Source organism: Nerophis ophidion, linkage group LG09 (assembly GCF_033978795.1).
Source record: "Nerophis ophidion isolate RoL-2023_Sa linkage group LG09, RoL_Noph_v1.0, whole genome shotgun sequence".
NCBI classification, from domain to species: Eukaryota; Metazoa; Chordata; class Actinopteri; order Syngnathiformes; family Syngnathidae; genus Nerophis; species Nerophis ophidion.
In genome coordinates, this window is record NC_084619.1 from 49,570,279 (window position 1) to 49,596,031 (window position 25,753).

Genomic DNA, 25,753 nt, shown 5'->3' on the forward strand with positions numbered 1-25,753 from the left:
ATTAGTTATAATTTCAGCATAGCAGTGATTAAAAATCCCTCATTGACATTATCATTAGATATTCATAAAAATTAAAAAAAAGTGTCACAGTGGCTTACACTTGCATCGCATCTCGTAAGCTTGACAACATAATGTGTCCAATATTTTGACAAAGATAAAATAAGTCATATTTTTGGTTCGTTTAATAGTTAAAACAAATTTTCATTATTGCAATCAGTTGATAAAACATTGTCCTTTAAAATTGTAAAAGCTTTTTACAAAAATCTACTACTCTGCTAGCATGTCAGCAGACTGGGGTAGATCCTGCTGAAATCCTATGTATTGAATGAATACAGAATCGTTTTGAATCGTAAACATATCGTTTTTTAATCGAGAATCGAATCGAAAAAAATCGATATATTATCGAATCGTGACCCCAAGAATCGATATTGAATCGAATCGTGGGACACCCAAAGATTCACAGCCCTAGTAGTTATTGTAGTGGATGTCCCTTATGGGCATCCGTAGTTGTGTATGTATGTTCGGAGCATGCGCAGTTGATTCAGTAGAGTCTACACCACTGAAGTGGACAGCCGTGTGTGTGTGTGTCACTGATTTCTACATTGTGTCAAAAACATCAAAACAACCGCGCCAAGTTAAATGTGTCAGAGAAGACACAAAGGCATACCGATGACAAAAGGTGTTTTTTTTGTTTTATTAGTACGAGTGAAGTTAGTTCCCAAGTTAGCTATGAATGAGTGAAGGCAAGGAGACAACTTTCAAGTTAGCCTGGCAGAAAAGTTTGACTGCGGAGACGGGAAAAAATGGCCGAGATAGAGCAAAAGATAGATGGATAAATAGTACTTTATTGATTCCTTAAGGAGAGCTCCCTCAGGAAAATTTAAATTCCAGCAGCAGTGTACAGAATTGAGATCGAATTTAAAAAGTAAAAATTAAATAATGGGGGTATAAATGGAAATAAAATAGAAAACTATTAGAATAAGAATAAAAATAAAAAGCAACAATGAGAATACAAATATAACAGTAAAATAAGAATATAACAAGAGAAACTAGCCACCCCCTCCAGAGAGGAGTTGTACAGTCTAATGGCATGTGGGACAGGGGAGCTTTTTAGTCTATTAGTCCTGCACTTGGGATGAAGCAGTCTAGCACCGAACAGTCTCCTGTGGCTACTGATAACGGTATGCAGAGGGTGACTGGCATCATCCAGGATGCTCACTAGTTTTTCCCACAGTCCTCTTCTCGGCCACCGTCACCAGTGAGTCCAGTTTTATTCCAATCCTAGAACCGGCTCGCCTGATCAGTTTCTTCAGTCTGCAGCTGTCCTTCTCAGATGTACAGCCCCCCCAGCATACTACGATGTAGTACAGAACACTGGCAACCACAGACTGGTAGTACATCCACAAGAGATTTTTACAAATTCCAGAGTCCTCCGGGTCAACACGCTTATGTACTTCATGGGAGAGGATGTGGAGGACATTGTGGTGCTTGTCAATAGACCTCGGATCAGAAACAGAACAATGCTGCGGTGATAAAACGTTTTGGTGATTATTTTGTTGGGAGACAATGTCCTATTCGAGCGCACGCAGTTTAATGTACGGAAACAGGAGCCCGGTGAGTCTGCAGACAGTTTTATAACGGCAATACATAAACAGGCTGAACACTGTAACTTTGGAGTGCTTCAGGAGGAGTTAATACATGACCGCATAGTAGTAGGGATAAGGAATATCGCTTTGTCAGAAAAACTACGATTTCATGCTGATTTAAACCTACAAAAAGCCTTAAGCCAGGTTAAACAGTCAGAGGCGGTTAAACAGCAACATGCTATGATGCGGGGTGAGTCTCCACAGGCAGAAGAGAAGAGAGAGGTTGATGCTATCTCACGTCCATTCAGAAGACAGGAACTGCAGGGACACAAACAGTACGGCCAGGCGAGATCGAGACAAACGGAGACTGTAAGTAGTTCAGAGAAATGTCAGAAATGTGGAAGGGGCCCCCGTAATTGGAATGAGCGCCCAGCCAACAATGCGGAATGCAGGAAGTGCCGCAAACAAGGACATTTTGCCGCTGTGTGTCGTTCCATGCAGCCTGTGCATGAAGTACCAGACAAAATACAACAGGATACCCTCTTTATGGGGGAGGTAAAATGGCAAAACTCAGGGTGGCACACAGACATTGGACTTAATGGAGAGGTAATCTCCTTCAAAATGGACACAGGTGCAGCAGTCACTGTGATCCCCACATACAGCAGAGATGGCCCCTTGATGCAATCAACCAAGAGACTACATGGCCCCAATAACACTACTACAAGTCGCTGGGCAGGTAACATGTCACTTTAAGAGTAAAAATGGAACAGTCCCCCAGCCCATGTTCGTGGTTGACACATTGATCAGACCCCTACTGGGCCTGCCAGCCGTAGAGACCCTGCGGCCGGTGGAGCGAGTAGATGAAGTAGAGGATCCAGGGGAAACATTTAAAAACAGGTTTCCCAGAGTGTTTGCTGGTCTGGGTAGGCTCGACAGGGACTACAGCATTCGATTGTAGGAGTATGCGAGGCCCTATGCACTTCCTACACTACGCAGGGTGCCGATTCCTCTGACAGAGAAAGTAAAGGAAGAGTTAGAGAGGATGGAAAACATGGGGGTCATTTTGAGGGTGGAAAGGCCAACAGCGTGGTGTACAGGCACGGTGCCTGTAGTTAAACCTAATGGGAAAATCAGACTCTGCGTGGATCTGACCAGACACATTGAGGCACATATTGCCATCAGTAGAGCAGTCACTGGCACAGTTAGGCGCAGCAAAGGTATTTACCAAGCTGGATGCCCGGTCTGTTTTTTGACAGATTCCCTTGGCAGAAGAAAGCTGAGAACTTACAAAATTTGTAACCCCCTGTGGCCACTTTTGTTTCTATGAACTACCATTTGTGATCAGCTCAGGGCCCGAACACATTCAATGCGGAATGTCGCAGTTCTTAGAAGGACTGACAGGGGTTGTTTGTCATGCTGATGACATATTGGTTTGTGGAGTGGACCGGGAACAGCATGATATGAGGCTGACAGCGGTGCTCTCCAGAAAAATGTGCATTCGCACAGCCAGAGTTAGTGTTTGTGGGACAAAAAAAATCAGAGGCGAGGGCATTGCACCAGACCCTGAGAAAGTCAGAGCAATCACAGACATGCCTACTCCACAAAATGTAGCAGATGTGAGAAGGTTTCTAGAATAGAATAGAAAGTACTTTATTGGTCCCTAGGGGAAATTCAGCATGGCATGGATATCTCCCTCAAAACAAACAGCTACTGTGATCAGGAAGGCTGACACGCCACACGCTCAATATGTGGTCGACACTGGGGCAGAAGAGGTGAGGAGAAGGAGGGCTCACCTGAGCTGCCTGAGCCACAGCTCCAGCCACAGCCACAGTCGGCTCCACAAGAGCCACCAACCCCACAAAATGAACACAGAAAAGAGAGGAAAGCAACACCAGGAACACCAATCAGAGAGCAGGTAACCCAGACACCAAAAGCAAGAGATGCTCCAGCATTTAAAGCCAGATGATGTCTCGTGAAAGGACCGGACACAACAAAACGCACCTTAAGTAATGTTGAAACCTAAAAAGGCAATTACTGTTTGATTGCAAGTCTGCTATAGGGTGTTAGGTTGATTCATTATAAATGGTGATGCTTATTTATAAAGACATTGCAATGATTGTTCCTTCCTTGTTGTACACCTGAGAAGGGGAAGTGTAGTGGAGGTCCCCTATGGGCATCCGTAGTTGTGTATGTATGTTCGGAGCATGCGCAGTTGGTTCAGTAAAGTCTACACCACTGAAGTGGACAGCTGTGTTTGTGTGTCATTCATTTCTACAGTTAGTGTAGTGATTTAGATGATCTACATTTATTCAAATGCTTTATCTAATTATACATACATATATACAGTATGTATATCTAATTATACATACATTTATATGTATATCCAATCATACATACAAACAGTACATATATACATTCATACATACATACATATACACGTACATATATACACAGACACATATATATATATATACACACACACATATTATATATATATATATATATATATATAATTGTGTTAGATGTAAATATAAACGAAATACAATGATTTGCACATCCTTTTCAACCCATATTCAATTGAACGCACTAGAAAGACAAGATATTTGATGTTCAAGCTCATAAACTTTATTTTTTTCTTGCAAATAATAATTAACTTGGAATTTCATGGCTGCAACACGTGCCAAAGTAGTTGGGGAAGGGCATGTTCACCACTGTGTTACATCACCTTTTCTCTTAACAACACTCAATAAACATTTGGGAACTGAAGAAAACTAATTGTTGAAGCTTTGAAAGTGGAATTCTTTCCCATTCTTGTTTTATGTAGAGCTTCAGTCGTTCAACAGTCCGGGGTCTCCGCTGTTGTATTTTACGCTTCATAATGCGCCACACATTTTTGATGGGAGACAGGTCTGGACTGCAGGCGGGCCAGGAAAGTACCCGCACTCTTTTTTTTTTTTACAAAGCCCTGTTGTTGTAACACTTAGCTTGCAGAAATAAGCAGGGGCGTCCATGATAATGTTGCTTGGATGACAACATATGTTGCTCCAAAACCTGTATGGACCTTTCAGCATTAATGGTGCCTTCACAGATGTGTAAGTTACCCATGCCTTGGGCACTAACACAACCCATACCATCACAGATGCTGGCTTTTGAACTTTGCGCCTATAACAATCCGAATGGTTATTTTCCTCTTTGTTCTGGAGGACAGCACGTCCTCTGCTTCCAAATATAATTTCAAATGTGGACTCGTCAGACCATAGAACACCTTTCCACTTTGCATCAGTCCATCTTAGGTGAGCTCAGGCCTAGCCAAGCTGGCGGCGTTTCAGGATATTGTTGATAAATGGGTTTGGCTTTGCATAGTACAGTTTTAACTTGCACTTACAGATGTAGCGACCAACTGTAGTGGTTTTATGAAGTGTTCCTGAACCCATGTGGTGATATCCTTAAACACCGATGTCAGTTTTTGATTCAGTACCGCCTGAGGGATCAGAAGTCCGTAATATCATCGCTTACGTGCAGTGATTTCTCCAGATTATCTGAACTTTTTGATGATTTTACGGACCGTCGATGGTAAAATCCCAAAAATCTTTGCAATAGCTCGTTGAGAAATGTTGTTCTATAACTGTTCGACAATTTGCATACAAAGTTGTGACCCTCACCACATCCTTGTTTGTGAATTACTTAGCATTTCATGAAAGCTGCTTTTATACCCAATCATGGCACCCAACTGTTCCCAATTAGCCTGCACACCTGTGGGATGTTCCATATAAGTGTTTCATGAGCATTCCTCAACTTTATCAGTATTTATTGCCACCTTTCCCAACTTCTTTGTCACGTGTAGCTGGCATCAAATTCTAAAGTTAATGATTATTTGCAAAAAAAAAAAAAGTTTATGAGTTTGAACATCAAATATCTTGTCTTTGTACTGCATTCAATTGAATATGGGTTGAAAATGATTTGCAAATCATTGTATTCTGTTTATATTTACATCTAACACAATTTCCCAACTCATATGGAAACGGGGTTTGTATATTCACAAATATTTGGACATTATAAAAAGTATGGACACCCCTGGGTTAGCATTTTGTTACAAGTATGATGTCTTATGCAGGTCTTACCTGCCAAAGCAAGCAGGCTAACGGCTAAAATTCTTCCCAGGTCCAGCAGCACTTTACGGACTTCAGCTTTTAGACGCTCAGCCAGCTGCTTGGCTAAGGATGTAGTTGAAAACTCCTGAGTGTGGTCACCATGAAATGACCCAACTTCATCCTCATCCTCTGAGTCTTCTTTTTCATCTTCATCTTCTGTTGCATCATCATCTATCTGAGAGGGACGAGCAAAATGCGGTTTAATATTGTCTTGTCTGTATGATTAAAAATTTGGTTAGTCTCATCTGTAGCCTCATATTTTAACCTAACTCAGCACATACGGGCAAACATCCCATTGTCTGAGAAACGGTCTCCTATATGGTCACTTGTGATGAGCATTGTATCCATTTTAGTCAATATTTGTACCAAATCAGTATTTCAAAAACCGTGTCTGAACCCGTACTTGAAAATAGAAAACCTGCCAATTGTTGTAAACAATAAAATAAAAAATAATAAACTTAAATGTAAAAACTTCAAATATATACATTTAATGAAAACTAAGAAGTACTTTCAAAAATAATTTATACATTAAAAAACAAATAATTATTGAGGCAATACTGAACATATAAAACAAATTTTGTGTTGTAGTGCTGATGCTCATAATTCCGGGGGTTTGTGAATGCAACCTTGCTCAGTGTAACCCTCATTAGTGCATCATGAGTAAGTGCTGTCTTGTAGTTGTGGCTAAATTCTAACGCTGTGGCTGTGTTATGAGGGATGCTGTTGGCGCGTTAAGGTCAGCAATAAAATCTAAAAAGAGCATCAGGCTTTGCCTACGCCTGTCGGACATTACATTACTTACAAGACAAACTGTAGTAGACTTCCCAGTAGGTTGGAACACTGGTATATTTTTCTTTATAAGGCCATTCTGTATAATTTGCCTTCTTACTTGAGTTCCTTATTAGTTCCAAAAGTCATCACCAGAGGTATTACTTTAATCAAGGGTCAAATTATATACCTCATTACACGGACTAGGACTATCTCTGGTGAAACTGCTTTGAAAATATTTGCACCCTCATCCTTGTGTAAACTACAGAGTTATCTTAAAGGGGAACTGCACTTTTTGGGGGGGAAATTTTGCCTATCATTTACAATCATTTTGAGACAAGAAGACAAAAGTTTTTTGTTTTTTTTGCAGTCTAACATACAAATCAGCTCATTCTAGGTGGCTACAGCAAGGCAGCTAATGGTAGCAATCAATTCTACCTCTAAATCACTTTAAAATGCATTCAAAAACCATCAACAATATGTTATTTATGTTACATAACCTGTATAATAACCAAGCTGTCGCGACATTGTTATTGTCAGAGCAAACACAGAGGAACTATTTTTCTATCGTAGTAACACATTGGCGTACTTCGGTATTACCCGTAAAAGCTACCTCCAGCAAGAGATAAGCTAGCTTCTACAACAACACAAAACATGTTTGAGTTTGTAATGCACAACACATCAATACAACACCAAATTGGACTGAAAAACATGAACAATCATATTAAAGTATCTGTAAAGTATTAGCTACATTTCATGTTTTGTTTGTACACAGCTGAGCTAGCCAGACAGTGTATGTCCTGTAGTTGTACTGACACACTTTGCATGCTGCGCGAATCATAATGGTTATTAAAATGATTCACTTGATGGACAGTTGTTCGTCTGGCCTAGCTGGTCGCGGATGTTTCCTGTTGATTTTAGGTAAACAATCCATTTATGTCGAAATAACGTTTCTCCAAGTTCCATATTTATAGGGTGAAAATCGCTTTCATCCTACTCTCCCAGCTTCCGTCTGCTCCATCGTCTCACTCTTCCTTCGTGCTCACTTCTATAAGCAGCAGTATATTCAGCTTCAAAAAAATAAGGTTGTGAATCATTATTTGTCCAAAAATAGTCGTCTTTGTTGTCTGTTACCAAGTCTGCCATAATTAGAACACAGACTCGTGTTTGATTCCGGAAGTAGGAACACACATGTTGCCAGAAGTCCGACGTGCGCTGTTGTGGAAACAGAAATAAATGCGCGGAATAAATAAGCCCCAGAAATTATTAAAATGATCAAAATACAGTAATTGTACATATATACATATTGTTATGAGCGTGTCTGTTACTACATTATATATAGACTTGCAGTGTGTATATAAAACGCTGATGGAGGGTTTTGAAATTGTTTTAAAGGGGTTTGAAGGCTACAACGGTGATTCCGATTTCCTGCATCGCTCAAGCGTTTTTTTAATCATCTTTAAAATTGGGGGGAAAAAAAATTATGTTCCTGTCTCTCTGATTGTGAACGATAGGTAACATTCCCAAAAAAGTAAGGATCCCTCTAAATTGGCTTAGCTGCCAAATATGGGACAGTTTAAAACTATAATTATTGTATTTGAATACCATATACCAGTGGTTCTCAACCTTTTTTCAGTGATGTACCCCCTGCGAACATTTTTTTAATTCAAGTACCCTCTAATCAGAGCAAATCATTTTTGGTTGAAAAAAAAAGAGATAAAGAAGTAAAATACAGCACTATGTCATCGGTTTCTGATTTATTAAATTGTATAACAGTGCAGAAATATTGCTAATTTGTAGTGGTCTTTCTTGAACTATTTGGAAAAAAATCTATAAAAATAACTAAAAACTTGTTATAAAATAAACAAGTGATTCAATTATAAATAAATATTTCTACACATAGAAGTAATCATCAACTTAAAGTGCCCTCTTTGGGGATTGTAATAGAGATCCATCTGGATTCATCAACTTAATTCTAAACATTTATTTACAAAAAAAGAAATCTTTAACATCAATATTTATGGAACATGTCCACAAAAAAATCTAGCTGTCAACACTGAATATTGCTCTGTTGCATTTCTTTTCACAGTTTATGAACTTACATTCATATTTTGTTGAAGTATTATTCAATAAATATATTTATGAAGGATTTTTGAATTGTTGCTATTTTTAGAATATTTTAAAAAAATCCCACGTACCCCTTGGCATACCTTCAGGTACCCCCAGGGGTACGCGTACCCCCATTTGAGAACCACTGCCATATAAAATCTTCTGAACGCTGATAATGATTGTGATATATTGATCTGATTTACAACTGTAATTGTCTTCTGAACCCTGATAATGATTGTGGTATATTGATCTGATTTACAACTGTAATTGTGTCTGGTTTATGTTTGTTTTTATTTGTATTCTCTAACAGTTTTATGGCTATTTTGTGTAATATGTATTTGTGTTGCTATCTTGGCCACCTTTTTTATTGACTTTAAGAATCTTTCTATTGCTTTCTGTTATGACCGTTTGTCAAATGTAATTGTAGAGAAAGCAATTGCAATACTGTTAAGCGAGGCAAGTTTGTATCAGTGTAGCTTTTATTGTCTCGATCCCTGCTGACCCGTACGTGCACATGAACACCCTGAAGTAGCAGTCGATAAGCGATCACATTAGAATCCTAGAAAAGCTCAGCTACTCGATGATAAAAACATTACATAAACTTACTGTTGTAATATTAGGCGCAGCCAGCATTACTCTGTTTGTGACAAGTTTTCTGCACAGGATAATGGTTAACAAAGCGACCACACACACCACCAGGTCTGGACATAAAAGGCGCAAGATATTCCAAGGATCCTCCAATGAAAGCCTACAGTACAGAAAACACATTCATATAGTATACTCAATGGTTTCAGTTCAATGTTTATGAAATTAAATATCAATGTACAATGGGACCTGCTTATGTCGACACCCCTTGGACTATCTGTCTGATGTTAGCATGTAACATGAGTTTCTTACCTTCTGGTACCTGCTGATATGTATTTACGATCTGCATAAGTCCTGAAAATTTTCACGCGTCCATTGTAGTCCGTGCCAACACCATAGTTGACAAGCTTCTTCTTTTTCTCTTTATTCTTGTTATGAGGCATTCATCCTTCACTGTTGCCATTTCTAATATAAAGTAGCGTTAAATTCTAACTTATATGTGTCAGCAGACTCGCTATGGAAGCGCTAAAAACTACTGGTGTAGATAGATAGATAGATAGATAGATAGATAGATAGATAGATAGATAGATAGATAGATAGATGGATAGACAGATAGATAGATAGATAGATGGATAAATAGTATCTTATTGATTCCTTCAGGAGAGTTCCTTCAGGAAAATTAAAAGAGTTTACATAATTCACCCACGGAACTTTAGTCATTAGAGAGTACCGGTCGGACGGTTTTTCACAGGACACATTTCCGGCGTTGTTGTTGCACTAGTGAGCCACCCATAATGCTGCTCTATTATTGATTTAACTGAAGTCTGAAAGACATTAAAAAAGTTAGCTCCATCTTTTGACACTTCTTTAACTCCTGTCCTTGCTTGCTGCACCGTTAAAACAAAGATGAAGGGGAGAAGACGCTGTTGAAGGTGAGCCACGTAAAATAAGACCTCTCACAAAAACGGCGCATCCTGAAGCGACAGTCAGAAAACAACTTGAAGATGTCTGAAACCAATCGTCTCGTTCGACGAATGTCACTGTACGACTAAATTTGGGTTCAATTGTAGTGAGAGAAAAGTTGCATGATTTTCTGCAACCAGATTTTCTCTCAGTCATTATCAGGGTTTCCGCGGGACATTAAAAAACATTAAAAGTATTAAGCAAAATTTAAGGCCTTACATGGCATTAAAACACAATTAATGTGATTCAAGGCATTAAAAAATGTACAATTGTAGGATTCAGCTGATAGCAGGGGATATCTTATTTTATAATCTTCTCCGTGGTTCAGGAAATGTTGACTTTGAAGGGGTTGAAGAACAGGGCGGCTTAGCCCCCAGGCATTTCCTGTGATGCAAAAATGTTTTGCACGTGCAAGATCTTTTCGCTCACAAGTTTTTGGCACTCTATTAGAATTACACAACACTGAATTAATCTAAATGGTTGAAAGTGGAAGTGTAAGAAAGTTTCAATCATCCTAAGTAAGCATGAGATGGCCCAAACACATAAGGACAGTGTTGTTGCATGGAAAAGCTAGCAGGCAACTGGCAAACAGGGAAACGTCGCACAGATGCTAGCAGTGTAAACCAACTTGCACAGCACTGCAGAGTTGACCTCAACACGGAGGAGATTCTGGTGGAAAGAAAATTTTCTTGCCTGGGAAACGGAGGCTGGATGTCCACCCAAATAAATATATGTTGTCTCTGCACAACGTCTTTGATTCAGAATTTTTGCACTTGCAAGATTTTTTGCTGACAACTTCTTGTTACTGTATTGGAATTACACAGCAATTACTAAATATATTGTTAGTTTTTAATTTTCCTGAAGGAACTCACCTGAAGGAATCAATAAAGTACTATCTATCTATCCAGTTATTACTGTAATGGTAATTTAAGGCATTTAGACCACAGGTGTCAAATTCAAGGCACACAGACCACACTTGGCCAGTAGGGATGGGTGATATGGACCATCACAATAAGTTACCATTTATGGAGAAAATGATCAAAATGAAGATAAAAAAAAAACACCCATAGAATTCCACCTTTTGGACTATGAGTTTGTCAGGGCATCCAGTCTTCAGAGTTCTCAAAACACTACTCTTAAAAAACACTAAGGCTAATTAACTACAACACTTAAGTTCAAGTAGCACAATTATATTGCAAAGCTGTAGTTGTGTGCTTTGCTTATCGTACAGTGTGGAAGTTATTTTTCTGTCAGCAATATTATAGACATTATCATTACGAATTTTATATAACAAATCAATCAGGTAGTGTTATGATGAGACTTCAGTCCGGTCACATAATGGCGAATAATGACGCTTATGATATCTATTATTGCTGTTTATTATTCACCGAAATGGACAGATATAAAATAAGTAGTTGACAAATTAGTAGAAACAGGCGAAAATAATGTTTTGGGAACTCACACTAATCAACATGCTCTTCAGAGCAGACATTGAGGCAAATGTCACCCAAACTGCAGGAGGCCATCTTCTTTCATAATAATCTCCGTGGTTCAGAAATTGTTGACTTTGACTGCACAAAATTCTTGAAATTGCCACAAATGTGCCATACTGAAACGACTACAATTGAAGCATGTTTGATTGGCAACACTAAATTGACCCTAGTGTGTGAACGGGACAAGCGGTAGGAAATGGATGGATGGATGGATGAATAGTTTGAGTTTACTTCTGCGGTCGGACTCGACCTTGCTAAGGTAACAGTGAAAATGTGGACTGGTATTTCAGTATAGTAATGTGGGCGTTGTTGATGGAACGGATTGAATTGGATAATAAGCGCTGACGAGGTGTCTTCTAATTGTTTATAATCATGATGAATAATTACAGGTTATATTATTTGTTTAAACTCATACTCCTGCATATTTATATTGATGTTTTCAAATTTTTTTGTAAAACAAAAATACCCCAAAAAATTCCCACCTAATTTTGTAGGGTAGCTTAAGAAAATTTTAAAATAGGCCTAACGCTGCCAAGGCCTGATAGTCAATACGTTAATCCATCAAACGATTAATTAAAATCAATTTAAGAATACTATGGTCATCATTAAATTGCTATGTCTGTCTATGTTTCTTGTTCTCGTCCCTGGATTAAAAACTGGATTCAAGAACCTTGGTCCTGTAAGGTCGGAAAGCATGAAAAGTGCTGCCTTAATATGGCTAAATCCATATTAAGTCCATAACTGTGACAGCATGTCATGTTATTGAGGAAGCTGAACACTCCAGTGCGACTTATATATGTTTTTTTCCTTCTTTATTATGCATTTTCGGCAGGTGCGATTTATACTCTGGAGCGATTTATACGCCAAAAAATACGGGTAGTCACTTTTTCCTTCTTCAGATGAGACTGGAGGTTTGGATAGTGTCCTTTGTTGGATAATACAACCCATAACGAAGCATTATCGTTCTTCGGGTCGTATCTTGGGCAAGTAATCGTGCGGACTAGAAATGCTCCTAATTAAAATAAAAATGTTGGACATGGGCAAAGCAGTTTAAGTACATTAAATCCGATTTGTGACATCACCAATTGTACACATTCTAAACAGCTCGTTTGGCAGAAGTAAAAAGGAAGGCAATATTTTTTTAATAAATATCTCCGCGATGCCTCCATGCTTGGATTTCAAAATTTCAACAGCAGGTACTAGTAGGTAAGAAACGTTGACTTTGCACGATAGGGCCCCTTTAATTGGGGTCCACTATACTTAACTTTCTTCCTATTAATGCCATGTAACAACTGTTTATTTGTGTATCCATAGAAGCATAATAGGAAAAAAAATATTTATACTGATAATGCTGGCCTACCTGGACAGTCCTATATGGCTGGTTATGATCTCCACTTGAGAACAGTTATCACCAATGGCAATGTTTAGAGGAGGATAGGTGTAGAACACTGTCTGGAAGCAGATATGGCCCAGTACAAAAAATAGACTGGTACAGAATACTGCTCTGATGAAATGTCCTGTGTGACCTAAAACAAAAACAACAGAAAAAAATAAGGGAAGTGGAAGATCAAGGATGTATCATTTGCATAGACATAAACACAATTAGTTAAGAAAATGCTCCTGGTATTGCTCTTGCGCGTGCTCATAGACAAAGCTTACAAGGTTCTCAAATCAGACTTCTCTGTCTGGAGTTGACTGTTGTATCTGAACTTGTGGGTGTAAAGTCTGTCCGATTTTACCCAAAAGTCCAACGCCATTTTAGTTTATTAAAGACAAAATTGTCAATAGGTGTGAATGTTAATGTTATTATGTTCCCTGTGATTGGAGCCAGCCAGTCCAGAGTTTAATCCTGCCTGGGGGCACGAACGGTCTTTTCTTTCAGATGTAAAACTCCTTTCATCAATCTACAGAGCCTTAAGAATGAATCCCAAGACCTTCGAAAAGTCTTTTTTCCATGACTCATATACTACACTTTTTTTGAATTATGCCTATCATTAACAATCATTATAAGAGACAAGAACACGTGTTTATTAATTTTTTTTTACGATTTTAAAAATGACAAAAAAGGCTTGCAAGATGCAGCTAATGGGAGTCACCGTTGTAGCCTTCAAAACCCTCTAAAACAACTTCAAATCCCTTCAGCAACGTTTTGAGTACACGCTGCAAGTATATTTATAATGTAGTAAGAGACACATTCATAACAATATGGAATTAGTTTAATATTTACAGTATTTTGATCGTTTTAATCAATGACTTCTTCCGTGCATTGATTTCCGTTTCCATAGCAGCGCACTTCAAACTTCTGGCAACAAATGTGTTCCTAATTCCGGAAACAAAGTTGCCTGTGTCTGTGTTTTAATCATGGCAGACTTGGTAACATACAACGAAGATGACTATTTTTGGTCAAACGAGGATTCACAATCGTGTCTTTTTGAAGCCGAACATACAGCAGATGAACTGCTACTTCTAGAAGCGAGCACGAAGAAGAGGGTGCAATGTTGACACAAAGCTACATGTGGAATTTGGAGACAAACTATTTTGACATAAATGGTGTGCTTACACACACACACAACACACAACTGTCCATGTAGTTAGTACAAATATTAATATAGATTATTGTACATGAAGCACGTCATGCGTGTCATTACAACTACATTACATACGCGGTCTGGGGAGCTGTGTAAAAACAAAACATGAAATGCGGGCTAATACTTTACAGATACTGTAATATGACTAGTCATGTTTTTCAGTCAGTACAGATTGGTGCCCTATCGCATTGTGTTGTGCTTTACAACACAATGCTAACTGTTCTTTTGCAATAGTCAGCCTTACAGATAATACCGAGGCACGCCAACATGTTGCTAGGATAGAAAAATAGTTCCTCAGTGTTCGCTCTTACAATAACAATATCGCTACAGCTTGGTTTTTATAAGGGTTACGGAACATAAATAAAGCATTGGTGACAGTTTTTGAATGCATTTTTAAAGTGATTTAGAGGTAGAATCGATTGCTCCAATTAGCTGTATTGCAAGTTACCGAGAACAGAACAATTTATATGTTAGAATGCAAAACAAAAACCTTTGTCTTCTTATCGCTCATAATGATTGTGAACGAAAGGCAAAATTTTAAAAAATTGCAGTTCTCCTTCAAGTAATTGTTTGCTGTAACCTTGACCAAACAGACATTTAAAGTTTCTGCATTTAAGAAAATTGTTGGTGTATTTTTGGGAAATACAATTGTAAAATTTGTTGTAACACTACACTTAAAAAAAAAAGTTTGATAAAAAAAGAAATTAAATTAACAGATTTGATTAATCAAAAAGATTATTGATTGATTAATAGATTCAAACATTTTTTTGGTGCAGCGTTAAATGAAAACACTGTGTTTTTTAACGTACATTGTTTAGTAGCAGGTCTGAAACAAACCATAATATACCATATACCTCGAACTGACACATTAATAGTCTTACCTCTGATGGTGTGTTTGTTGGGACACAGAAACCATGGCAGCAACAGAAGGTACAAAAAGTAAGCCAGTGACAGCACATTGTAGCGTAGTAGACAAGCTGCAAAGACATAAAACAATTGAGTTACCCAATAATATAGCAAGTGTTTCCCCTACCATTATGTTGGGGGGGTGTCAGCATTCTGTTCCCTCAGTCTACTTTGTAAAAAAACAGATACCCCTTCCTACATGGTGACATATTGGTATATTATTTGAGATCCTTGCTCAATCCATTCTTTGCTGCAGTGTTACCCCACTGTTTTATCAGGAGGGTAACTTAAAGGCACTTCACCACCCCCAGAACGTCAAGTTAATTGTATAGGGTGTCCACAAACTCTCATTACTATTTAAAAAGGTTATCACAAAAGCAATTGATTATATATGTTACTATTTTTTATGCAATAAGTTGTTACTAATGTAATTAATAATATATTGCACTTTAGTGCTCGTCTATGAATGTTTTCATTCATCCAGGTAATTGTAATCTCAGGGCATCCAAGCGATTGCAACTGGATTGTTTAGTTTTTCTAAGAAGACGTTTCGCCTCTCATCAGAGTAGGCTTCATCAGTTCATGCTCATACACTTAGATTGGTCAGATCTAGTCTAAGAGTGGTTAGAACTATGGTTTCATTTGACATCACCTCCCTTTTAGCCTGTATTCCAACCCATGATGCACTGAAGACGGCAACGCAACGTCTACTCGATGATACAGGATATATCCACACTAAACTCAGAACAGATTTACCTTTTGCTGGAACTTTGCCTTAACACCACATTCTTTTAATTCATGGGAACGTTTACCGACAATAACATGGTTGTGCCATGGGATAACCTGTATCACTAATTGTAGCAAACCTTTACATGGAGGTCATGGAAAAGAGAGCTCTGAGTTCTTTTAAGGGGACAGCGCCAAGTCATTGTCAAAGATATGTTAATGACACATGGGTGAAAATCAGAAACCAAGAAGAGCAAGCCTTCACCGAACACATTAACTCAGAGGGCAAAAACATCAAGTTCATACGTGAGGATGTCAGTGACGGTATGTTGCCTTTTTTGGACTGTGATGTCCACATTGGAGAAAATAGGGGCCTCCATGTCAGGGTTTACCGAAAACCCACACATAAGGATCAATACCTACTTTTTGACTCACACCACCCACTGGAAAACAAACTGGGCATTATCAGAACCCTACAACACAGAGCTAATAATGGTTCTTACAACCTACAGGCCAAAGAGAAAGAGCATAGGAATTTGAGGGAAGCCCTCAAAACCTGTGGTTACACCAGCTGGTCTTTTTTGAAAAATGCATCCAGTTCAAGAGATAATAAGAACAGAGTGGATGACGAGGAAAAAGATGACCGACAAAAAATATGGTCATTCCTTATGTAACAGGGCTAGCTGAGAAACTCAGAAGAGTTTTTAACCAACACAACATCTCCGTACACGTCAAACGAGGCAACACCCAGAGACTAGTACAGTGGTTCTCAAATGGGGGTACGCGTACCCCTGGGGGTACTTGAAGGTATGCCAAGGGGTATGTGAGATTTTAATATTCTAAAAATAGCAACAATTCAAAAATACTTCATAAATATATTTATTGAACAATACTTTAACAAAATATGAATGTAAGTTCATAAACAGTGAAAAGAAATGCAACAATACAATATTCAGTGTTGACAGCTAGATTTTTTGTGGACATGTTCCATAAATATTGATGTTAAAGATTTCTTTTTTTGTGAATAAATGTTTAGAATTAAGTTAATGAATCCAGATGGATCTCTATTACAATCCCCAAAGAGGACACTTTAAGTTGATGATTACTTCTATGTGTAAAAATCTTTATAATTGAAACACTTGTTTATTTTTCAACAAGTTTTTAGTTATTTTTATATATATTTTTTTCAAATAGTTCAAGAAAGACCACTACAAAGGAGCAATATTTTGCCATGTTATACAATTTAATAAACCAGAAACTGATGACATAGTGCTGTATTTTACTTCTTTTTCTCTTTTTTTCAACCAAAAATGTTTTGCTCTGATTGGGGGTACTTGAATTAAAAACAATTTCACAGGGGGTAAATCACTGAAAAAAGGTTGAGAACCACTGGTCTAGTACATCCTAAAGACCGGACACCCCACACCCACAAAAACAAATCTACAGTTTAATTATGAATGCCTTGATTCATATATTGGAGAAACAAAACAACCACTATGCTAATGCATGGCACAGCATAGACGGGCAAACTGTTCAGGCAAAGACTCAGCTGTCTCCCTGCACCTCAGGGAAAACCGCAGTCCTTTGACAACATAAATGTACAGATTCTGAACAGGGCAGTACAAAAGAAGAGTCAGGAAAGCAATCTTTGTCAAGGTTGAAAAACCATTCCTGGACAGATACAACACATTCCTTTCAACTATTCCTAAAAGACTGCAATTTAGCCTCCAACAAATAACAGGAGTTAGAAATATTGTGGTCACCTTCAGAATGCCATTTGCGCACAACTGAATTCTGACTATTTTGGACTGGTAGTAGTCGATCCACAGCGATCATTCTGCTACACAATACCTTAATTATATTGATGGGAAATTACACTTCAACGACTGGCATTAGATTTGACAGTAGGATTGTTTGTTTGCATTTCAACTGTTGTTTTTCTCAATTACAAAAGGGCGAAAGCATCCTTGCCCAGGATTAAGGTTTCGGCACCAGTCGCTAGACTAGATCTGACCAATTCTAGGTCTGTGAGCATGAACTGATGAAGCCTACTAAGATGAGCGGTAAAACATCTAAGACAAACCGAACAGTCCAGTTTTGATCGATTGAATGCCTTGAGACACTTCAGTGCACATTTCGGTCACTATAGTATAGACTGACCATACGTCATCTTTTCCCGGACATGTCCTCTTTTGCGGGACCGTCCGGGGTGTCCGGACGGGGTTTCATAAATGCCTCAAATGTCCGTCGTTTTGTGTCAAGGTTGCGTGTATTTTAATGTATGTACAGGATTCGGAGGGGTTAAAAACAAAAATTGTGAATGTGTGCGCACGCAGCAACATTCGTGAGGGAGGGGCAGAGACAGAGAGAGCGAGGTAGTGGATTGATTGTCAATCAAAGCATACTTGGTCAACAGCCATATAGGTCACACTGACGGTGGCCGTATAAACAACTCTAACACTGTTACAAATATGCGCCACACTGTGAACCCACACCAAACAGGAATGACAAACACATTTCGGAAGAACATCTGCACCGAAACACAACATAAACACAACAGAACAAATACTCAGAACCCCTTGCAACACTGACTCTTCCGGGACAATAAACACCTCACGCTACCCGCTACCCCCGCCCCCTCATCCCCGATTATGTCACATCAAATATTCCACTTTGAAAAATATTTTTGGTGGAAGATTTTGCATATTTTGTGTGTTTGCCAAAAAAACATAGTTTTGTTTGACAAAAAAGGGCAGAAAACAAACAAACAAAAAAAAACAACATCAAAAAAATAAAACATTTTGAAATGAGCAATAAATCTGAAGTTGATGTAAACTCCAGAGATTTAAGCGTTAAATATAAAATGTATGTATGCCCTGGCACACCATTATCATCATTTCATGACCGAACCGAAACACTTTTTACACTTTTATACTGAAATAAATACACCTACAACTTCTTAAATAAAAACATAGAAAAAACTACCAGCATCGGTAAAGTTTATATCCATGAAGGAAAAAAGAAAGAGAATGAATGTTTTTAAATGAATACATTTACATATGCATACAAATGTCTTCTTTTTCTATTATTTCTTTTAATGAATTAAGTATCTATGACAACCTTTTTCCAAAACACAATATAAAATGTGAGCTATAACAAGATAATGCATATGTTTATCATTTGTTTTCAAAATACGCTTACAAAAAAGTGGGACCCCAAAAATTTACTGTGGGACCGACCCCAATTTTATGACTTGATGGGGTCAATGGGACCCCATTGTGAAAATTCCTAGCGCCATCACTGCTGACAACAGAGGAGAAAAAATGCTTTATTTAAATAAATATATTATATACAAAGCAAGTTCAAGTATCATTGGCAAATTCTCACCTAGTCCCAGCCTTGGCGTGCTGCCCGCCTTGGCATGCATATACGTGTCCTCTTTTTGAGATATCAGAATATGGTCAGCCTACTATAGTACAAGGAGGTTTCTTTTAATAAAATACTTTATCTCAAGTTGTATACAGGGCCAATCCTTGTTCTGTTTCCTCTTAGCCAAAACAAGCAAAACAATTAGTGCCCATATAAAGATAAGTTAACTTAAAGTTAAAGTACCAATGATTGTCACACACACACGAGATGTGGTGAAATTTGTCCTCTGCATTTGACCCATCCCCTTGTTCACCCCCTGGGAGGTGAGGGGAGCAGTGGGCAGTAGCGGTCCCACGCCCGGGAATCATTTTTGGTGATTTAAACCCAAATTCCAACCCTTGATGCTGCGTGCCAAGCAGGGAGATAATGGGCCCCATTTTTATAGTCTTTGGTATGACTCGGCCAGGGTTTGAACTCACAACCTACCGATCTCAGGGCGGACACTTAACCACAAGGCCACTGAGTAGGTCAGGTGGTATATGAGGTATATAAAGGTGGTATATGAGGCAAAAAAACATAGTTCATTTGTCCATTTATTCGCTTTTGAAACAAATGTGTTTGTTTCAAAAGGAAACCTTTTTGGAAACCTGTATTTTATTTTATTTTCTAAATAGCACCAGATCACAACTAATCTAAGGTTGGCGTGACCCAAACCGAGGAGACAAAAACCCATTCTCATTGTTACACTATCATAATAACAACCAAAAAACAGTAGAATAAGGGCTTGGTAGAGTGCTTGGTATGCCTGGGCCGATGTTTCGATAAGTCACTTAACCAAAGATAAATCCAAATGAAGTCGGTAAGTTTCCTAGCACTGCCATGCTTTTCGTCGCTTTTAGCAGATGTGCGCAATCATTATGAGAGACAAGAAGACAAAAGTTTTTGGGGGTTTTTTTTTGCATTCTAACATGTAAAATTTTCTCGTTCCAGGTAGTTAGCAATGCATGGGAGCAATCAATTCTACCTCTAAATTAATTAAAAAATGCATTCAAAAACTGTTACCAAGACTTCATTTACTTTGCATAACCTGTATAATAACCAAGCTGTAGCGACATCATTATTGTAAGAGTGAACACTGATAAACTCGCTTTCGAGCGTGGTAACACATCGGCGTGCTTCAATATCAGCCAAAAAAGCACAGTACGGGAAGATATAAGCTAGCTTCTACATCAGTACGAAACACGTTTGAGTTTGTAATGCACAACACTATGCGATAAAAAAACAATTTGTACTGACTGAAAAACATGAACAATCATATTATAGCAGGTTGTGGGCAAACTACGGCCCGCGGGCCAAATCCGGCCTGTTGGTCTTTTTGATCCAGCCCACCAAAAAATAAAACAGAATTTAGCAAATTGTGAAAAAATGAGGACCACATTGTTTGTCCTGTAGTACCGAGTAATTCCACAGAGTGGCGCAGTAGGACTGCAGTATGCTTGATTGATTGCACAGCCCAGGTAAATTTTTTTCTACTGCTACCCTCTGACAGCAGAACCAATTTAAAACAATGGGAAAAGTTGACAGTGAATGCCGGGTGTTTAATAAGGAATGGACAACAGACAACTACATACTTTTTGAAAGAATACAACTCAAGTCGTCATTTCTTCACCAAGCACGCTAGTAATGCAAACAACCAATCAATGCAAGAATGGACCGCTACTGCTCAGAAGTTGGAAGCTAATGTTCAAACTAAGCAAAACAATTTTATCCGACAAAACTACAATCCAAGAATCAAGTACAAAGGCAATTTATCTACTAGCATTTCAATTAGCCAAGATGAGTAAGCCTTTTTCCGAGTACAGTTTCTAAAAGAGTGCATTGTGGAGACAGCTGGTGTTTTGTGCCCTCCGAGTAAGAGCAAATTAAAAAAAAAAAAAAACTTATCACGCAGGACAGCGACTCGCCCTGTGGAGCTAATTGACGAAGACTTAGCTAGCAAGCTTAACAAAACAACAGTCATTTACAAACCCCGTTTCCATATGAGTTGGGAAATTGTGTTAGATGTAAATATAAACGGAAAACAATGATTTGCAAATCATTTTCAACCCACATTCAGTTGAATATGCTACAAAGACAACATATTTGATGTTAAAACTGATAAACATTTTTTTTTTTGCAAATAATCATTAACTTTAGAATTTGATGCCAGCAACACGTGACAAAGAAGTTGTGAAAGGTGGCAATAAATACTGATAAATTTGAGGAATGCTCATCAAATACTTATTTGGAACATCCCACAGGTGTGCAGGCTAATTGGGAACAGGTGGGTGCCATGATTGAGTATAAAAACAGCTTCCCAAAAAATGTTGTCCACAACTGCGAGAGCAAATAGTCAAACAGCTTAAGAACAACGTTTGTCAAAGTGCAATTGCAAGAAATTTAGGGATTTCAACATCTACGGTCCATAATATCATCAAAATGTTCAGAGAATCTGGAGAAATCACTCCACGTAAGCGGCATGGTCGGAAACCAACATTGAATGACCGTAACCTTCGATCCCTCAGGCGGCACTCTATCAAAAACAGACATCAATCTCTAAAGGATATCACCACATGGGCTCAGGAACACTTCAGAAAACCACTGTCACTAAATACAGTTTGTCGCTACATCTGCAAGTGCAAGTTAAAGCTCTAATATGCAAAGCGAAAGTCATTTATCAACAACATCCAGAAACGCTGCCGGCTTCTCTGGGCCTGACCGAGATCATCTAAGATTGACTGGTGCAAAGTGGAAAAGTGTTCTGTGGTCTGACGAGAGCACATTTCAAATTGTTTTTGGAAATATTCGACATGGTGTCATCCGGACCAAAGGGGAAGCGAACCATCCAGACTGTTATCGACGCAAAGTTCAAAAGCCAGCATCTGTGGTATAGGGGTGCATTAGCGCCCAAGTCATGGGTAACTTACACATCTGTGAAGGCATCATTAATGCTGAAAGGTACATACAGGTTTTGGAAAAACATATGCTGCCATCTAAGCGCCGTCTTTTTCATTGACGCCCCTGCTTATTTCAGCAAGACAATGCCACATTCAGCACGTGTTACAACAGTGTGGCTTCGTAAAAAAAGAGTGTGGGTACTTTCCTGGCCCGCCTGCAGTCCAGACCTGTCTCCCATCGAAAATGTGTGGCTCATTATGAAGCGTAAAATACGACAGCGGAGACCCTGGACTGTTGAACGACTGAAGCTCTACATAAAACAAGAATGGGAAAATATTCCACTTTCAAAGCTTCAGCAATTAGTTTCCTCAGTTCCCAAACGTTTATTGAGTGTTGTTAAAAGAAAAGGTGATGTAACACAGTGGTGAACATGCCCTTTCCCAACTACTTTGGAAGCCATGAAATTCTAAGTTAATAATTATTTGCAAAAAAAAAAAATACTTTTATGAGTTTGAACATCAAATATTTTTCCTTTGTATGCATTCAACTGAATATGGGTTGAAAAGGATTTGCAAATCATTGTATTCTGTTTATAATTACATCTAACACAGTTTGGAGAGGAAGTGAAGTGAGAAGGACCACGCCCCAAACAGGAGGTGACACCAGAAAGAACACGCCACAGCCAGCTTCACAACAACTGGAGCCAACCACTGGAAAGATGGAGGCGAGTCCAGTGTTTCCCCCAGAAAATGTGTTAGTTAAGGTGGTGTCTCTCCAGCGGACAGACCGGGGAAGTGGGTGGGTGAGTGTAAGGATCGGTGTAACTAGGTGTTTAACAGTATGTTAGATATATACTGTATATAAATATGTGTATGTGAAAATACTGAGTACTATGAAAGTATAAAATCGGTCATCAGCATTCCAAAACTTTTTTGAATACAATTAGTTTAGTTGGCAATTTAGTTGCACAGTTTGTTTAGAGCAAACTGTGCAACATCTGTTTGCTTATGTTCCATATTCTTTACCCAGCTCAGTTCACAAAGACAGTGAGTATTTCTCACTGCCCTGCTAAACAGCTTCTGCATGAACATAATTTTCCATGACTTTAGACTAACAAGGAACTATAAGAGTTCAAACATAAAACAGATACCTCGATTTTCTTTGTTTTTAGTAAATCCATGTTTTTTGTGGAGCTTTACATAGAACTGCCATCCTACTAATGTAGGTTGAAACTGAATCATTTCTAACAACAAAAAAACTGACACTCCCAATTTAACAAATGCACATGAATTACAAAAATGGTGTTTTGATCATTTTTTACATATTTTGCAGCAAAAATAGATAACTACTTTGCAATAAAAGACTAATCCTTATGGTGACAGCCTGGCCCTAAAAATGAGTGAAAACAGATATTTCTTTGCAGAAGAATACTGATTGTATCCCTGCAATAAATTATTTTTATCCAAACAAACATTTTTTGCTGATCCCTGGACGAACGAAGGGGAAAGGGGGTTTCAGGCGGTATAGCTCGGTTGGTAGAGCGGCCGTGCCAGCAAATTGAGGGGGGCAGGTTCGAACCCCACTTCTGCCTTCCTAGTCAATGCCGTTGTGTCCTTGGGCAAGACACTTTACTCCCAGTGCCACCCACACTGGTTTAATTGTAACTTAGATATTGGGTTTCACTATGTAAAGCGCTTTGAGTCACTGGAGGAAAAAGCGCTATCCATCCATCCATTTTCTACTGCTTATTCCCTAAGCGCTATATAAATATAATTCATTTCACTTCACTTCATTACATTGACAGCTGCATCACAAGACAACAGCAGAGTAAATACAGGATTAAGTCAGTCATTCGAGCAAGTATGAGTACACACGTATCCTGTACATTATGTACACAGGCAATAGACAGCATTTTCCCACCGCACTGTGTTGACCTTTCTTGCTCCCACAGATTACTTGGATCAGGACTATTCTACTGGCGGCCTGCTGGCCACATCCGGCCTGCCAAAGCTTTTCATTTAGCCCACCAAACATCACCCAAATAGGCTTGATGAAACCATTAAAACTAGGGTTAATCATGTATGCAGTACTACCGCCAGCCACAGGGGGTAACAGCGAAGCACATGTGTCACAATGAAGCAGCAGTGGGGTGACTACTCATTCAACCCTGGAAAAAAATCAAAATACATTTTGAAAATCAAATTTCTAACGATTGGACAACAAAGTATGAATGTTCTAGGGTTGTCCCGATCCGATATTTTGATCGGATTGGCCGCCGATATTTGCCAAAAAATGCGTATAGGCAAGGCACGGGAAAATGCCGATCCAGATCCAGTTTTTTTTTTAAACTCCGGTCCGTGTTTTCAACGCACCGATTTAAATAATACATTCCACTCTTCTGCTTCGCGCTACGCTTCGTTCCGCATTTTCCAGCACAACTTGGCTTCAACACATCCACAGGTCTGTGTTCTAACTGTTAGACGGCCATGTGAATTAAAAGTTACGGTAAAAATGTCATCTGTGTGAGATTATTTTACCGTACAAAAAGAAAAAGATGAAGAGGTGGAGTGCAAAACATGCCACAATAAAGTCAAGCGTGGTGGTAAAGTTGTAAGACATTTTAATGACTCTTGAGAGTGAGAGGCTTTAGCACTCATCATAGATGAACACAGGAGGAGGCTGACACCTGAGCATCTTGAAGTGCTCGTCTTTGTTAGAAAGAATCTCCCCAGTATGCTTGGACTTCAACTGTTTGCCCCTCCTGACTGGGGCAAACAACTGAAAGGAGTGTGTAGATAGTTTTTTTTTTTTTTTAAGTTTACACCTGTTCAAGAGCAAATATTGATGCTGAGTTATAGACATTTTATCCCACTCAGGTTGTTTGTGTGTTTTGCTTTTTTAAATAATGTTTACAGCATTATTTGCACTTTATACTGTTCACTTTTTTACTGTTTAATGATGCCATTTCTGTTTGTCATGTATAATTTTTTCTATTTTGAGTTTATCCTTGAATACCAACCATTGTGTATTATTCATACTCACCTAATTCAGCTGGCTAGTTATTAAGAGTACTAAAACCCTTTTCAACATTAATCTGACAACTAAGTAGGCTAAATAACTTTAAACTTTAATACATGCTCGGATAGGCCAGCATCGGTATCGGATCGGAAGTGCAAAAACAATATCGGTATCGGATCGGAAGTGCAAAAACCTGTATCGGGACATCCCTAGAACGTTCTGCTCTGAGCAAGTGCTCGAGTCATTGTTTTCTGGCTGACTTTTTAAGCGACGGACATATTAATCCAGACAAGCAGCGACAACGGTAGTAATCCCACCCAATAAGCTTCATTATGAAACATTTGTAAGTAGATATAATTTGTGCAAAAATATTTTTAGTTTGTTTTGTATTAAAATGGCTGACTTTGTGATGTATTTTGTATTGTGTTGTTTTTTGTCGGAGAGTAACGATCAAACCTTGTTAAATACATATAGTGCTGAATTTGACCAGTATAGAGCGACATCGTAATAGTGGTAAGTCACATTCAATGTTTGGTGTGTGAAAGTTGTGTCAT

The 25,753-nt window shown here is 38.6% G+C and overlaps 1 protein-coding gene across 2 annotated transcripts in view; it reads right to left on the reverse strand.

Annotated features, from left to right (window-relative positions):
• The window catches only part of piezo1 (piezo type mechanosensitive ion channel component 1 (Er blood group)), a 199,556-nt gene that overhangs the window by 131,592 nt on the left and 42,211 nt on the right, over nucleotides 1-25,753 (reverse strand). The window contains exons 2-5 of one of the 2 annotated variants that reach the window (XM_061911143.1): nucleotides 15,125-15,220; nucleotides 13,016-13,181; nucleotides 9,221-9,362; nucleotides 5,708-5,912 (exon numbers count right to left, since the gene is read on the reverse strand). In XM_061911143.1, the coding sequence (XP_061767127.1) occupies nucleotides 5,708-5,912; nucleotides 9,221-9,362; nucleotides 13,016-13,181; nucleotides 15,125-15,220 (609 nt within the window). The remainder of the gene's footprint in view (nucleotides 1-5,707; nucleotides 5,913-9,220; nucleotides 9,363-13,015; nucleotides 13,182-15,124; nucleotides 15,221-25,753) is intronic. The other variant, XM_061911144.1, reaches the window with a different exon arrangement.